This window comes from Lonchura striata, chromosome 20 (assembly GCF_050655825.1).
Source record: "Lonchura striata isolate lonStrDom1 chromosome 20, ASM5065582v1, whole genome shotgun sequence".
NCBI lineage: Eukaryota > Metazoa > Chordata > Aves > Passeriformes > Estrildidae > Lonchura > Lonchura striata.
The window spans coordinates 7,037,273-7,053,537 of NC_140722.1; the positions used below are offsets into that span (position 1 = coordinate 7,037,273).

Sequence of the window (16,265 nt, forward strand, 5' to 3'; positions counted from 1 at the left end):
GCAGAGCTAGGGAAGTCTCATCCCTGGATGGGGCTGTGCAGCCGGCGAGCCCCCCGCAGGCAGCGGGGCACGAGCCATGCCCAGGAGCTGCTTGTGGCGCAGAGGCAGGGACAGGCTAATCCCTTAATGCTGGTCACAATGAGATTTGATGGGGAGCAGGAGTTTGTGCTGCAGAGTTGCAGGTTTTAAAGGGTTCTGGCCACTACCCGGAGGAAAATTATAAGGTGGCTCTGGGTTTGTGCCCCGCTGCCAGTGCCCGCAGCAATCCCTGCTGCTTCCTGGGCCACCTTTCTGCCCCTGGCCTGCCACTGGGTTTCCTTAGGGCAGGGGTACCTGACAATACGTGCAGCTGTGGAGGTTGATCCAGAAAATGTACTTGGGTGTGTCTAACAGCAGGAGTGGGTCTGGCTCCTCAGGGAGAAGCTGACTGCTTTTGCTTTAAAAGTGTTTCTATATAAATAACCAGAACACCACATCCTTGAGCAACAACCTTGGTCTCCCCTCCCAGCTGACATCACAGTACAGGATGACTCAGTCCAGAGGGGAGCAGGGAGGCTGCTGAGCACCCAGAGTTTTCTTCCTGCAGGAAGTGTATTCTGACAAGTGTGGCCCTGTTTGTAATGGAGGAGGAAAATCGTGTGAGGGAATAGAGTGGCACTTCACTAGGGTTGCACTGAGTGACTGGATTGCTGAAAGGGAAACCGGAGCACCTCTGAATTCAGCCTTGGGCTGCATGGCTGTGACCCAGCTAGGGCCAGGTCTCATCAGCCTCTGTGTCCAGAAGAACCAACTCAGGGACAAACCCATCTGAAATACCCATTTTCCTGCATTTTCTTCCTCCTTGGATGACTCTTCCTGCCAAGCCCACCTCTCCTTTTGCTGTGCCAAGAGAAGAGATCTCATTCCTGCCCTCCAAACATCAGGCCCCAAGCAGCACCTCGAAGGCACTTGTCTAATGGAGTAAAAGCATTCCTAAACCATTCCTGTCCTGTCTCCACAAGCTTCTGCTTCCACTCAGGCCTGCCTGAGGTATATCTGAGTTAATTTGGAGTGCCCACAGTCAGCAGCTTCCAGAATGTTCCTGGTGGGTCAGGAATGGGGAGTGAGCAGCAGCTCTGTCCCTCAGCTCTGTGCCCAGGGAGGGGTGTGCTGGCAACAGGGGCTGATGCCCAACATTCCCATGTGGAGCAGGGAGCAGCATCAAGGGCAGGGCAGGGACTGAATTGTGTGTAACCCCATGACACCTCCCTGCACCCCTGTGTTGCCACACAGGTTTTAGTGGCTGTAACAGGGAAACACACCCAAGTCAACAGACATTTCTCCCAGATAGTGGCAGTCTCCAGGCACACACCCATGGATGAGCCACAGGCAGCACTCGGCTCTGCTTCCACCACCTCGGTCGCACCACCTTGGTGGCAGCAGACTCTAGGCAGGGAGTAGCAGGGCTGTGGATCTGAAGCCTGGCTGTTTGTCCCCTTGTTCCTCCTGCCTCCTTATTCCATTCTTCATTTCCTGTTGCAGCCTTTGGCCTGCCAACAATGAAACTCTGCATGAGCTGGTTCCCTCAGGCATCCATCAGTGCTTTGTCCTTTCTTCCCTGCTGGGCCACCTCTACCTCAGTGTGCCTGTCCCTGGCACAGGACCTGCTCAAGCAGCAACCTCTTACCATGGGCTATGAAGGTTTTGGGGACTGTGTGGCAAAATAATCAGCATCCCTCAGGAACAGAGGGGGAGAGAAGTGGCTGAGTGGGGCAGGAGGGCTGGGCTCTGCCTCCATGAGGGGCACTGGGCCATAAACCTGGCCTGGTGGCTGAGGTTTGTGTGTTGGCAAACATGTTGAGTGAGCTCGGCTGTTGATTCTGACCATATAAACCAGTGTTGTGGCACTTGTTCAGGTTTGTGCAGGTTTTACAGCTCTTGTTCTGAGAAGTACCCATGTATTTGGTTTTGTTCCTTCCTTCAGGTCTATCTGTTGACATTGGCTCTCCTAAGCAGAGCGTTAGGCCATGCCAGGAAGCTGAGTGTGCGTCTCTCCTTGTGTTTCCCACTTTCCCAGGAGTTATCACCTATAAAATCTCACACACACCCTTGGCTGGGACAGGTTTCTGGTGCAGAGGCAGGTGAAAGGTGTCTGCTGGTCCCCACCACTGGTTGGTGGGTTTGGGTTTCTTGTGCTCAGTGACAGGAGATGAGCCATCCACCCTGACAGATGGATGAGCAAAGCTGCAGGGAAGGTGCTGCCCTGGGAATTCTGGAGTGGAGTGAGCAAGGTCTGAGGTCTTCAGGGCAGTGATAAAAATGAGGCTGTCAAACCAACTTGGATGTGCAGAGAAGGAGAAGATGCTCCCAGAGCACTGTCACAGAGGACATGGGCTATGGGTGGTCACCTACGAAGGAGGCACACACTATCACCCATTCCCTACCTCCAATCCTCTTCCCAGCAGGAGCTGGCAGCAGCAGGTGTCCCTGAGGAACACCTTGCTGTTGGAGGCTCAGAGGGCTTGAGCTCACAGTAATGGTCCCCATCTGTCTCTCAGCACCAGAGCTCCATTACCATGGGGATGCACGTGGAATCTCTCTGGTTTTTGCACAGGATTTTGGGACAGAAATCTGGTCCAGCCTTGCAGAGCCAGAGTCTGTTTGCTCTTTGACTGCTGGTGCATTTCCACAACCACTTGCTCTGCCTGAGCTGCTCCTCCCATCCCTTTGGTACAGCATCCTGAGCCTGCCTTTATTTTTTGAGACATGTATTTCCTGAAGGGATTTGCTGAGTAATCTCTGTTGATGCTCAGGCTGAAGCTTGGGCAGGAGCTGTTCCTGGGGGTAATTGCTTCTGGGACCCAGCTTTGCTCAGCAGCCCCAGTGCCTCTGTCTAGGACAGGAGAACAGAGTCCTCAGCTTAGGGTTCACCATACAACCCCTACCTTGAAATTCACCTTCTGTTAAAATTCTGCAACATTTGCCATTTCCACATACATTTCTGCCAGGAACCTTGTTTGCTTGAATATTTGAGGAAAGCAAACAAAGAAGGAGCCTGAACACAAACAGTCACGGATGTTTTTTTGCAGTCTTTACCCTGTTCTAACCCCAAGCCTGCTGGCAGAGATACTTGCAGGCATCCCCTGATGTTCCCCTTGGCTCTGCCCTGTGTGCTGTCCCTCAGTGCTGGCCCTGGTCATGCTGCAAATACTGCTGTATGTAAAAGAAACTCACCCAGCCCTTGCTGTCTGTGGGACCACCATCACTCACCACCCCTTTGCACTCATGCTAAGTAAACATTTTTTAATGCCATTTAAGAAATGTCAGCAGATGACTAACAGAGTATGACTGGCAGACCTACACCAGCCCTGCTGAGCTCAGAACATTTCTCAGGCACTTCTCAGGCACTTCCTGAGCCTCTTGCTGCTCACCTTCCAGAGCTGGAGCTCATTTCCTGCTGACAGCAGCTCTCTGGGCTCACTCCCCCTATAAAAATACCATTGTGTTTCAAGAAAAGCCAAAGTGGAGGGTGTGCTGCTGGCCCCATAAGTGGCTGGAATGAGGTGGGAGAAGTCACAGCCCTGTGGGTAAGTGCAGACACCCTGTGGCACTGAGCAGCATCCCCAGCTCTTCCCCAAGGAAACCTTCACCAAGCACCAGCAAACAGCTCTTGGGAGCAGGCCAAGTTGCTAACACAGTGATTGTCCCTTTTGCATCCCAGCAAATACCTCTGCTTATTCCTGGCTGCACCAATACCCTGCTCAGGCACTGGAAAGTGCTGCCCTTGCCAGCACCAGTGTTACAGCCACCCCAACATCCAGCAGGGATGGCCAGAGTGGGGACAAGGAAGGGAGCTGTATGCCAGGTGTCCTAAGAACCATCAGTCCCTGATGGCTGCCAGGCCTTGGACACAGAGACCGAGGAGTAAATAGAGGAATTAAAGAGCAGCTGACATGAGCAGTCGAGGAGGAAAAGCTCAGTTCAGGTCATATCTAGAGGAAACCTGTGAAGAATTCAATGCATTTGGCAGTGAAAATTAAAAATACTCAGAAAATTGGCCCCCTCTTATGTTTCTCAGTTGAAACTATTCCCCACATCTGACCAAAGCTCCTGAGCAGCAATGACGTCTGGCATTTTTCAGCTGTTTTCCAAAGCTGCTTTACTGATCAAGCACTGGTCCCTGCTGTAACCACCAGCCCTGGGGATCCCCAGCTCTGAGATCCAAAATATGAAGGGGTGGTGCTGCCTGCACTGGGATTGAGATCAATTGCTCAGATTGTGCCCAAGTCTCAGTGGGAGGATAAAGGTGGATCAAGGGGCTCATCCCTTCCTTGCTGCCCTGGAGATGTTCCTCTTGCCCTCTCTCCATCCTCCACCTTCTCACACACTATTTTCAGCTTCCTGCAGGGGTTTAGCACCAGTGGAGACCTTTCCAGTTCACAGCCTGTCCTCAGCAGGTGCTGGTGAGGATTTCAAATGTGCCTCCACATCTCTCCAGAGCTGCAGCATCACTCCCTTCTCCCCCAGGAACTCACCAAGGGTGCTGGGGACAGGCCAGATTTGTCACTGCCTGGCAGGGCATCCTCCAAGTCCTTTACACAAGGCACAGGTTTGATGAGAGGGAAATAAGTGCCCCCAAGTTGTTGTTTAGGGAAAATGCTAGTGACAGTCTGGGGCAGGGATGGATGGGGAGGGTTGCAGTAACTGCAGTGGGGGGATGCTCTTACTGATACCACCACTGCCAAGAGAGGGCCAGACCTGCTGGCTGTCCCAAGGCTGAATTCCAGTGCCAAGCTTCCTCATGAGAATGTATCCCTGGCTTCAGATGGATGCTGAAATCCTGAAGCTCCTAAGACGGGATAGGGAGAAGGGAAAATCAGAAAAATCTTTCCATCTATCAAAAGAAACTGAAAATAACTCTGTGACCCACTCCAAGGCTGAAGGCCCCTCTGGAGGACCCAGGTGTGCCTCCATCAGACATGCCAGCTCCATGGCCTGTCCTGCTGAGGGCTGGCAGCTGCTGGCTGCAAGGGCATCACTATGGGCACAGCTGGGGCTCAGCACCACCACTGCTGTGTGAGCTCCCCCACTGCTTTGCAAGGGAATAAACTTCCAGTGACCCTGGGAAGGGTTGGGCCACCTCTTTGCCATCCGCAGGGTGCTGCATCCCAGCTGCTGTGCCCACTCTGCTGCCCAGCCCCAACCTAACCCTACAGAGCTGCCAGGGAAGCCAGGCACTGCCCAGTCCCCATCCCACCAAGACTTCCTCACCTCTATTTGGATAACTTTTTCACCCGTTTTATTTATGAGGACTCCCCTCCTTCTGCCAACACTCTGAGTTTCCTCTCACTTCAGCCTGGGAGGCCCATCTTGCTTTTTTATTCTTATTATTTCTCTCCCCCCCTAGCCTGGCCCCAGGCTTGCAACGGGTGCTGGCCAGAGCCTGCTTTTGTTCAGCCACGGGAGCAGATGGGGAGAGCGGCCGCAGGTGGGATGGGCAGTGATTCCTCCCCATCCATCCAACAGCACCTGGCTCTGCCTGCACTTGCCCAAGCTCAGCATGTGGCTCAGTTGCTGACTCTCAGACTGAAAAATTAAAACAAAAACAACTATGAAAATCCTATTCAATAAAAATAATTTTTAAAAAATTCAGGAGAAAGTTACTGTCAGAAATGTTTGCCTGTGTTTAAGGTCACTGATGGGCCAGGGTTGGCAAGTGGCTGCTCACATTAGAGACAGCTGCAAGTGGGCCAGAATAACTTCATCCCAAGAGATTAAAGAGCTTGTTCAGCTCCTTGTGCTGCATCTGTCAGGCAAAGCTGGTTGCTCACTGCAGAAATGAGATTGGCTTTGCACTTTGAGGCAAAGCTGGATGCAGGCACCCTGGATGTGGGGATGGCCAGACCTGGCCACCCTGCACCACCTGGTCTCCCAGGCTGATGGGAACATCCCTTGTACCTCCCCTTCTCCTGCAAATGAGATGTAAGTCAGTCCCTGTGAGCTGGGTGGGTCAGGATCCATCTCCCAGCAGCAGCAGGGGCTTCAGCCTGGAGGATGCTCAGCACTGGGTCCTCCTGGGCCAGTTCCTGCTCCAGGATCCAACCCTCTGCACATCTCAGAGGTATCAGTCCTTTGTTTCACCAGCTCACACGTGTCCTTCACCACGTGGCTCCTTGCACTTTGTCCAAGCAGCACCAGCTGGACACAAAAACACAACCTGCCCTAAACAGAGCAAAACCTGGGCAGTTTTCTGGGTATTTTCCTCCTGTTGGCTCCTGCAGCTCAGAGGCAGAAGTGAGCAGAGCTCCTCCAGAGGCCTGGCTCCTGTGGGCTGGGGATGCACAAAGGCTAAAACTCAGCATTCTGTAACTGCTTGATCACAACTGCCTGCTCCATTGACACTACAGCAGATCCTATACAATCCTTATACAGTCCTTACACATTTCCATTGCCATAGACCATGGACCCACCAAAATGCTGACATGCCCTGTGTCTGGCCATGGCTCACCATGGGGTGATGTGACCTGAAATAAAGTGATCTGCAGGGCACTAAGGTGCTGGGGGCTGGGGCAAGAGACACAAGGCAGCATGAATGCCACAACAGAAGTGGGTTAGGGCTGGAGGTGACACCTATGGGATGCTGCAGGCCTGGATCAAGGGAAGCAACCATCAAAAGAAAGGCCATGAGCAAAGTGCAAGAAGGTGGCCTGGGAGTCCCACAAGCCCTCCTGGGACCTGAGTTTGCACACATAGTACCTGGGAGGTGGACTGGGCAGGGGGTGCATGCTCATAAAAGAAAAGAGGAACAGGACATGAAAAATAGAGGGAGGAAAGCAAGGTAGTATGATGGGAAGCCCCATGGGGTGTGATGGGAAGCAATGGAGAGCGCTTGAGAGTGATGGAATGCCGTGAGGATCTGATGGAGAGCCACAAGGAAGTGCTGGAGAGCCATGGGAATGTGATGGAGAACCTCATAACTGTGAGAGCCCAGCTGCTGGGATCTCACTCCACAGCCCAGCCAAGCCCAGGGAACCAGGGCTCCCAAAACACACGGGACCCAGCCAGCTGTGTGGGGATGCTGCAACACAGGCACAGTTGTCCCATCCTGAGGATAACCATGGGCTGATGTTCAGCCTGGGCAAGGGCACCTGCCCCCTGGGGTCCACGTGCATTTTGTTGGCAGCTGGCATCTGTCACAGCCAAGGAGCACAACACAGGGCTGCTCCAGGCTGGTGCCCACTGTGCCACGCTGGGAGCACAGACATAGGCCTGGCAGGCATCTCGCCGTGGCCAGGTGACCAGGCAACATTGTGCCACCTGATGCTGTGCCCCGCAGAGGCTGGAGGCTGCTGCTTGTCCAGGCACTACACTCCGTGCTGGGAAAGCTGCCCAGCCGTAACGCCGGCCCTGGGCAGGAGCGCCTGCTGTGCCCACTCACACAGCCCGGGCATGCCACGGGCCACCTGCAGCCTGTGCATCGGGGCTGGCCGTGTGTCCTAGGGCAGCACTTCACCTCCTCTAAACTGCTGCCACTGCTGCTGCGAGCCTGGCAGCAGCAGCAGCAGCCCCTCTGCCAGCACATGGGGCCGCTCTGCTCCCTCAGGCACGTGCCTTCCTCTTTGGGTCAAGCAGAGTGAAAGAGAGAAAACGCACACACAGGATTTGCATCATATCAAAATCAACCAGAGCCCTTCTCCTGCCTCCACCTCCAGCCTTTGCGGATGCCTGAGGCAGGGGGAGCCCGGCGGGGCTGGGCCGTGGGGCTGGGGGCTGCTGGCCGCTGCCAGCCCCGCTTCCCGCGAGCGACGCCAGGCCGGCAGCGCGGGCGGTGGGAACGCTGTACTCACCATATGGAGCCTCCATCTTAGCGCTTAGCTGGGTGCTTACATTGACCATGTCTCGCCGGCTACTGCTATGGGGACTTGGGGCGAAAACCAGAGGAAGTAGAGGAATAAAAAAGAAATCTAAATAAATAAATAAAAATGTCTCTCACTAAGGAACTAGGTGAAGGCAGGAGGGAGCGCGGAGAGGCAGGGCGAGGAAACCTGCCTCTCCTGTTATCTTATTGATTCGCTTAATCAGGGCTAATGTGGGTGGAGATGTTAAATAGTAACCAAGCTCTTATGGAAACCAATCTGCAAGGTGCCGTTGCTGTAGCTATAGTAACTGCTGCCAAGCTAGAAACTCAAACACGGCTTTTACTGGACTCTTTTTGGGCTCCCGCTTCCAGATGGTGTCAAGGCCGGGGCAGCCGCCGGGCTGGGGTTCACCCCCGGCCACGGGGAGCCGGGGCAGCCGGATCCAGCTCTGCAGTGCCCCAGGAGCTCGGGGTTTTGTGCCATCGCCCAGCCAAGATGGGAAAACCAGGTCTGAGTCTGTGTACTGCGAAGGGCAAACCCAGCATGGGGGGCCAGGGGCTGTGGGATAATGTAGAGACTGGCAGGGGCAGAGCAGAGCCTGGATGAGGCACAAGGAGCAAAATGCCGAGGCCACAAGTCGAGGCTTGTCTGCCTAGTGCCAAACCAGAGGGGTTGCTTGGGGATGCTGTGGTGGGATGCAGGGTGATACCCTGAGCATAGCACTGGGCACAGGGTGCTTGCAGCTCCTCCATTTCTCTCTCTGTTACCCAAATCAGGGGTACTCATGAGGTGCCACAGCCACTTATGGTCATCTGTGCTCCCTCTGGGACTGCTGCATCCGAGACCTCATGGTAGGAGATGCTCAGGTGGGCTCCCCATGAGGCTGTGGCAGCCCCTGTGCCCCTGGGAGCTCCATGACAGGAGCAGTCTGGGCTGCAGGGGCTGTGCTGGGGCCAGCAGGACCATGTGCAAGAAGTGCTGGAGAGAGGACAGCAAGTACGTGGAGAATCCAGAGCTGAAGCTGAAAAATTATTATCCATCAGCAGAGAGCCTTCCATATCTCCTGTACATCTCAGGAAGAGGCCAGGCTGGAGGAGGCACAGAATGGTCCTTGCCAGTCTCAGGATCCTCCCAACACCTCAGCTATTGAAACCCTGCAGCCCCGAGGGGTCCAAATTAAGGATATCTGCTCCTCTGGAATGGAAAAGCACATCCCAAGGGAGCATGCGGTGGGGAGAGTGCTGCTGGATGCAGAGGGCTGCAGCACAGGAATCCACAGCTGGATGCTCAAATCCAAGGACTTGTAATTCAGCAATCCCTGAGTTTGCTGAGTGCTGAGAGGTCCTAAAGAGGGAGGTCGTGTGGATAATGGGGTTCTCAGTGGCACTCGGGGCGAGGTAGAGTAGTGGGATGGTGTGGGACAGCATGGGCGGGACAATGAGTTTGTGGCCCTCCAGCATCATCATCAGCCCGTGTCCCAGCAGTGCTGGCTTCTCCCACACGATGGAGCAAAGCGCCCAGACATCTCCTGTGCCTGTAGCCCGTGGCCCCACTGAGCGCTTCTGCCTCCCCTTTGCTGCTTACACCCAAAACCAGAGCAAAGACACTGGCGCAGTGTTACCCCGAGGCTTCAGGCTGCGAGTGAAGGAGAACCAACACAACCATGGGGATCTCCAGGTTGCTTTATTGGGGGGCTCAGAGCTGGGGGCCCCACAGTCAGAGGGGCTGCTGTGAAGCAGGAGCATGCTCGGGGCTCTCCACTTATCCAGCTGCCCACCACGAGGGGAACATCTTGGTGGTATTCACTTACACCAGCCTCTGCCTTAGCACCGGGGAGGACAGTGGGGAAAGCCCCCTGAATCTGCAGAGCAGTGACCATGCCAGCCAGCCCCATTCCCTCCTTACACCCCTAAACCATCCCCATTTCAGAAAACAGGGACCTGAACTGTCCGTAGTTCCCCCAAAGTGGGAAGCAGCCAGGCAGCACTGCTGGAGACGTGTGTTAGAAAAGCATTTTCCTACATGGCATTAGGATGAAGCAGGTTGGACAGCCAGGCTGCCAGGGGGTCAGTGTTATAAATAATAATTCTTGTTCACCCCATCTCCATTCCCAGGGCTCCTCCTGGGGCTGCAGCCCTAGAACCAGCTGACTTGGTTGGATTTGACTCCGCTGAAGCACATGTTGTTGGAGCAGCCCCCGCCGTAGGTGGGGGGGCAGGCTGAGCACGGCCGCCCCACCTTGTAGGGCGCTTCTCCCAGCCAGTTGCCCCTAAAAAGAGAGGAGGGCATCACCTCTGAGCATCACCAGCCCGCTGCTGACACTGCTGTGGGGAGGGAGGATGGCACGGGGGGCTCTTCCCCAGTCACTTACTTGATGGCATAGTTGCAGACGAGGAGGATGGCGTGACGCCACATGCTGCCCCACACCCGCACGTTGGCACAGCTGCCCAGGGCACAGCCCAGGCGGCTCGAGGTTGCCCACACCATCTGTGCAGGACAGAGAATAGGCACTGTTGTTGTCCATCCACCCAGGCACCCCACAGCTGATAGCCCCAGGATGCCAGTACAGGGCTCTGTCCCCCCAGGGAATTTCATCCTAGCTGTCCCAATCTCTTTGGCTGGATGCTGTCCCATCACAGGCAGGGCTTTGTTACCAAAGGGTGACTTTTTGCTTTCTCTCTCCTACCTGCAACCTGCACTGCCCTGCACAGGATTGCCTTGCCAAGCTCACATCCATAAGCAGCAGAGTCTGGGTCACTGCTCCAATTTATCCAAATTAGTACCTAAACCTCACACTGAATCATGACCAGCAGTTTACCCTGCACACAGGGAGGTCGAGCAAAGACAAAAGCTCCTCCTAAGCCTCTTCAGGTTAAATTTCTTCCATAAAAAGTGTATATTGCCTTTTTGCAACCGAGAGCATCTCTGAGTATCCTCATGGATGAGCCACATGGGGATGCAGATGCTCAGGTAAAGGTTGGAGCCATGAAGAAGGGGTAATTGGGGGTTGAGACAGTTCTGCTGCCAGGCAGAGAAACTGAGTTTTCCACCTTGTGCTGGCCAGGCTGTATGGGGATGTGCCAGGGGATGAAGGGGCTGCATTCCCAGGGAGCCAGAAACAGCTGGGTGCTATGAAGCTGTTCCATCACAGAGAAAAGGATTCATGCTTGGCAAAACTACAAAGCAGCTTTTTTTTTTTTTTTTTTTTTTTTTTCTCTTCACCACCTTGAAGTTTTCAGAGGTGCAGTGAGGAGAGAAAGGCCAAAGGAAGGGAAAAAAGCTATTTAAAAAATGGAAACCTCCAGAAGGTCCCAGCTGTATCTCCAGTGGGTTGTGAACCCCTGGGACCTTCCTGCAAGAGCCTAAGTGCTGGAAAAGCCCAGGGTGGGAGGGCATTGCTGGCATCCCTCCAGCAGACACACTGCCAGCTGCCAAGACTGCTGCTAGAGCTGGCAGCCACCAGGGTTTGACCCTGGATCCCAGCTGCTGCTGGGAGAAGAGCTGTGAGCTGCACAAGACCCCCCTTGGGGTCTGGATTTGGGGGCTGCAGTGCTCACCTGCGTGTAGTGGCTGCAGACGGAGCCGCTGCATTTGGAGGGGCAGCGGGGGGTGCACTCGCGGGGCTGGGGGAAGGAGTAGTGCTGCTTCTCCTGGTGCCAGGATTTCACCATGTCCATGACAGAGCGGTACCTGCAACAGTGCTACAGGTAAGGTGGATCTACTCCACATCAGAGGTCTTGGGTGAAAGAAAGGAAAGGAAAGCTCCACACTGAGGAATTGGAGGAGAGAAACGGTTTGGAGTCAGGGCCCATTGGGATCAAGCATTCCTGGGAAAAAGGGGTAAGGATATTCTTGTGGCCAGCCCACTTGTGCTCAAGGCCAGAAGACTGGAGACATGCTCAGCCTTGTGGAGGAGATCCAGGACCCATATCCCCCTGATCCAGGTGCCTGGCAGAGAGGGGAATAATGTCAAACTTCCCAAATGAGCAGCAAGCACCTCTGCTTTCCTGTATTTACCCATCTGCAAGAGCTGCGCCCTCCTCCTCCACCCTGAGATCCTTGATGTGCCTCTCAGCTCTATCTCACACCCATGCAGTGCCAGCTCAGAGCCCCTCTGCTCCTTGGCTGAGGGGCTGCTGCTCCTCCTGCAGCATCGTGGGGTGTGGGGTTTTCCCAGGAGCTCACTCTGCCTCAGGGCACTCACCTGCCCGATTGGATGGAGAGGTTCTGTCCCACATACTTCATCAGCTCAGGGGGGCCGTGGTCCCACAGGCAGCGTGCAGCCCACGCCTCCGCTGCCCTGGCCAGCCGCTCATCCCACACCTGGCCATGGGAGAGGGAAAGGGCAGGCAGGAGTTTTGGCTTCCCAGAGGAAGGAAGAGGAGAAACCTGCTCCCTTGTGCTGTGTGGGCTTTCTGAGCACCTCTGAGTGTCCAAGAACTACTGACTCATGCATCAGGCTAGAAAATGCCCAGGGAAAGGAAACACAGCAGCGTGTCCAGGAGGAACGGACCTCCCCAGCTACTGCCACAGCTCTGGACACGCAGCATGGCTGAGCAGGGATGCCCTGCAGCACTGCAAGCCCTGTGTGTGTGATTCCCTCCAGGAATGAGCTCCTGCACAAGGTGGAGATGAGCACAGGGCTGAAACTCTGCAGCCCTGTTCTGCTGCTGCAGCTCGCAGCTGTCCCAGCCCTCAGTGCAGCCCTGGCCACAGCCTGACCGGTGAGCACAGCTGCTTCCTTCATGCATTATTTAAATCTTCCTCACCCGTCCTGAACGCCTTTGGGGAGATGCCTGGATGAGTTACTTTGGAAGGCAGGAATTTAGGCCAAGCAAGAAGCAGTGCAGGATGCTCCCGGGCATGTCTGACCTGTTCTGGTACCCAGCAAGCTGGGCTGCTCTGTTCTTCTCTAAACCACGTCCAGGGACCACCCAGCTGCTCCCTCAGAGCTGATCCCCTTCCTGGGAGCAGAGCAACATGTGGCACCTCTTGCCCTGAGGGTCCTGCCCTGTGTAGGCTGGAAATATCTCCTCTTGGAGGACCTTTAGGGCTGGGTGAGGGGCTGCAAGCAGGATGGACAGAACCTGGAGAAAGCTCTGCTCAGGGTGACCCTCATCTTGAGTTGTCCAGCCTGTCAAGACTGCACATCCCCTCCTTGACTCACTCCTGCACGTTTCTTCTTCTGGGAGCTGGAGCCACTTGGAACACTCAAAAGGGACTCTGGAGATTGTGATGGGATCATCCCTCACAGATGCAATCAGAGGAGAGGCTCCTACCTGGGTTTTGGTTTGGGACCTGAGCTTTGCATGCTTGTAGCCATCTCCCAGATGTCCCAGACACAGGCCCACATATCCTAAATCTGCCCTCATGGGGAACCATCTCTGTGCTGGGACTCCATCCCTCCTACACAGAGGCTGCATGGCTCTGCTTAGCCCCTGGGATAAAAAGAATCCCCCAGGGCACGTGTTCAGCCAGGAATCTGGCCAGCACCCTGACATCCCTCCTAGGCTGGGGCTCCCACTTCAGCAGTGAGCCCCTTGAGCCCATCAGAGCTGTGCACCCAAAACTCCCCTGCCACAGCCCGACTCACCATGTATTCCATATTGGCAGCAGGAGGGGACACCTGTGCCCGCACTTGGTTGTGATAGTCCAGAATCACACTCATGTCGTGGGGGGAGAGGTGTCGCTTCCGCCGGCCCCGCGGGACCCCCTCGGCCCACGGCAGCCCCGCGGCCGTGCCCTCGGGCGGGGACAGCAGCTCGGTGGCGTTGGGCAGCAGGAAGGAGCTGGCCAGCTGTGTCACCCAGCAGCCCAAGGCTGTGAGGTACAGGTGCAAGTGCAGCACAGCCATGCCAGCCCGCCCGGTGGGATCAGCCAGCAGATTTCTGTTCCCGCACGGAGTTCAGCAAGGGCAAGGGGGATTGCTGGTCCCTGCTGCTGGTGTGCAGAGCTAGGAGAGAAAACAGCACAGGCACCACTCAGGATTGCAGACACCATGCAAACACCATTTCCCAAAATAAGATGGAAACAAGTTTTCTTCTTTTTTTTCCTATTAATAATAGTAGTTTTTCCCCTATTAAAAATAGTAATATTTAAAATGAATCTCTTTAATAACCTTATTTATCAGAGAAAATTCCCCAGGATTATCAGGGATATGCCTAGGGAATTGATTTTCTTGTTTGTTTTAAAAAAAGAGAAAATCAGTAGAAAGTCTCCCCCATTTTTTTCACTTATGGCACATACCTGTGGCACAGGGGATAGTTAGGAGAATGCTGACAGTCAATGCAGCCGCCTGCCCTGTAACTTCCTAGGAGTTTGGTTTGTTGAATAAATCCCCAGCACAAACAGAAACCTTACACAGATAAAGAAATTCACGGCAAGACTTAAAAGCATTGTCGTGAAGTCCTAACGACTCGTTAGGATTTAGGTGGAAAAGAAAAAATTGCTACTTCAAAAGCCGAGTATTTTATTTAAAAAAAAAAAAAAAAAAAAAAAGAACAGCCGATGCACCTCCTAGCATCCCTGCCAGCCCTTCCCGGAGCAGCGGGAGGATGTTCCCGCGACCACGTACCGTGAGCGCTGAGCCGGGAGCGGCGGAGCCCGGCGGCGGCGGCGGGATTGACCTGCGGGAACAACCTGCGGGAACAACCTGCGGGAACAACCTGCGGGAACAACCTGCTGGGGATGCGGGAGGCTCGGCTCAGCCCCGGCGGGCAGCCCGCTGCGGCCGCTGACGCACAAGCTGCATCTTAACTCTTCCCCCGGGGAACGTCCTGGAGCTTGGGAAGAGCCCTGCCAGGAGATTTATAGGCTGGTGGATGGCTCCGCGCACACAGGCGCACGCAGGCACACGGAGCCCCGCGCGGGGCCGGGGGGAGCGAGCAGGGCACGGCTCGGTGCCTCGGCGGGCGGAGGGGCCGCTCCTCGCTGCTGGCTGGGGATTTGTTCAGGCTACCTCCAGGCAGAGATTCCCAAAGCCATCTCTTTCCTGTTCATTCCCTAGCTGGGATCTTGCTGGAGGCAGTGGGCAGAGAAGCGGATCCAGGTCGGTGAGGGATGCAGAGGGGGTTTTGCCCCGGTAAGGGAGCAGCAGGGCTGGGACTCGCCAGGAGCCCCAGGGTCACCCCACTGTGGTGCAAGCTTAGCAGATGGCAGAGATGCCCCTTATGGGGGTGGCTGGGAGGGGACCTGGTGGCCACACGCGTCCCTGGGTCAGCAGCTCTCCCCGTTATAGATGAAGCCGCTCGCTGGGCTGGGCGTTGCCACCTGTGTAACCCGAGGACGGGCTTGTCGCAGCCCGCAGGGACTCTGCCCATGGCCCCACCGCTGACCTGAGCTGGCAGCGCCCAGCCAGGGTTATCTCAGGGGAAAGCAGTGGCTGTGCTCCCTCCACTGTGTCCATGTGTCTGTCCCCAGGGAGGGGAAATGGCTGTAGCATCTGAAAGCCATATCCTGCAGCATCAAGTGTGTTTCCCTACAACATCCCACACAGTCATGATGCCGGGGGATAACTAAGTTATTGCAGGTCACAGAGACACCTGGCCAGCTAGAGGGACTGCTTGCAATGCCTGTCACCTCTTCCACCATGCTCAGAGCCAGCACGGGTGGCCGTGTGTGACCTGCAGCAGGGCTCACTGCTGTCACCCCCCATGCTACAGTGCCCCAGCTAAGCAAGGTGCTGGTCCCCCTGTGCCTCACCAGCTTTGGGTTCACCACAGATGGCTTTGGAGCCAGGATCTGGCTCTTCAGTTGCATGAAGAGGAGCACCAAGGCCAAACTCCCACTCCTGAGCTGGCAAGGGACACAGAGATGTGCAGGGAGGAGAAGGCAGTCCCACAGCAGCAGCAGGTCACTGCTTCTCATGCCCCAGCTCTGACTGCAGAGAACTGAGGATCCCAGACGCACAACTCCTGCCTTCTGCAGGGACTGAAAGCATGTCCCAGAGCCTGGGTGGCTGCACCCAGCTGCCCCAGAGACCTGCTGTGCACCAGAAGCTGAGCAGGAGCTCAGGGAGGTGCAGACCTGAGCATGGAACAAGAATAACACCCAGGTACTGAGCTGATGTGCTGTATCAATACAGCTTCACCCTGCTGGGAGCCTCCAACAAAAGAGACCCTTCTGTAAATTTTTCCTGGCATTGACTCTCTCGTAAAGCAACTCAAGATGCTGTGGGCCTTGGGGAGCTGCTGAGACGTGTGCCAGAGGGGTATTTCCATCCACTCCCCACCCAGCAGGTAGGATGATGGTTGTGCCAGCAAGGAGACAGGGAAAATGCAGCTGGGACATCTCTGGCCCCACTGCAGCACTGCAGGAGGGGATCCCTCAGTGCAGAGAGCAGCAGCACCCTGTGAACCAGCAGGGCTGGGTATCCTGTGGGGGGCTCTGCTGTGGATGGGACTGGGTGTCAGGGTGGCTGCCATAGCC

General features: G+C 55.4%; 2 protein-coding genes across 3 annotated transcripts in view; both read right to left on the minus strand.

Moving 5' to 3' along the window:
• The window catches only part of HNF4A (hepatocyte nuclear factor 4 alpha), a 36,522-nt gene extending 28,464 nt beyond the window's left edge, over positions 1-8,058 (minus strand). The window contains exon 1 of the mRNA XM_085558031.1: positions 7,827-8,058. Within this exon, the coding sequence (XP_085414157.1) occupies positions 7,827-7,875 (49 nt within the window). The 5' untranslated portion in view covers positions 7,876-8,058. The remainder of the gene's footprint in view (positions 1-7,826) is intronic.
• Positions 8,059-8,729: 671 nt separating this feature from the next.
• Positions 8,730-15,604, minus strand: R3HDML (R3H domain containing like). 2 transcript variants are annotated; one of them, XM_085558041.1, is made up of 6 exons: positions 14,413-15,604; positions 13,432-13,791; positions 12,043-12,161; positions 11,396-11,528; positions 10,210-10,325; positions 8,730-10,107 (listed from the first exon to the last, which is right to left on the minus strand). In XM_085558041.1, exons 2-6 carry the CDS (start codon positions 13,690-13,692, stop codon positions 9,975-9,977), a joined length of 762 nt encoding a protein of 253 aa, XP_085414167.1. In that variant the 5' UTR covers positions 13,693-13,791; positions 14,413-15,604; the 3' UTR covers positions 8,730-9,974. The 2 variants fall into 2 exon arrangements, with proteins under 2 accessions (XP_085414167.1, XP_021383574.2); XM_021527899.3 differs by having other exon boundaries at positions 13,432-14,463.
• Between the last annotated feature and the right edge of the window lie 661 nt (positions 15,605-16,265).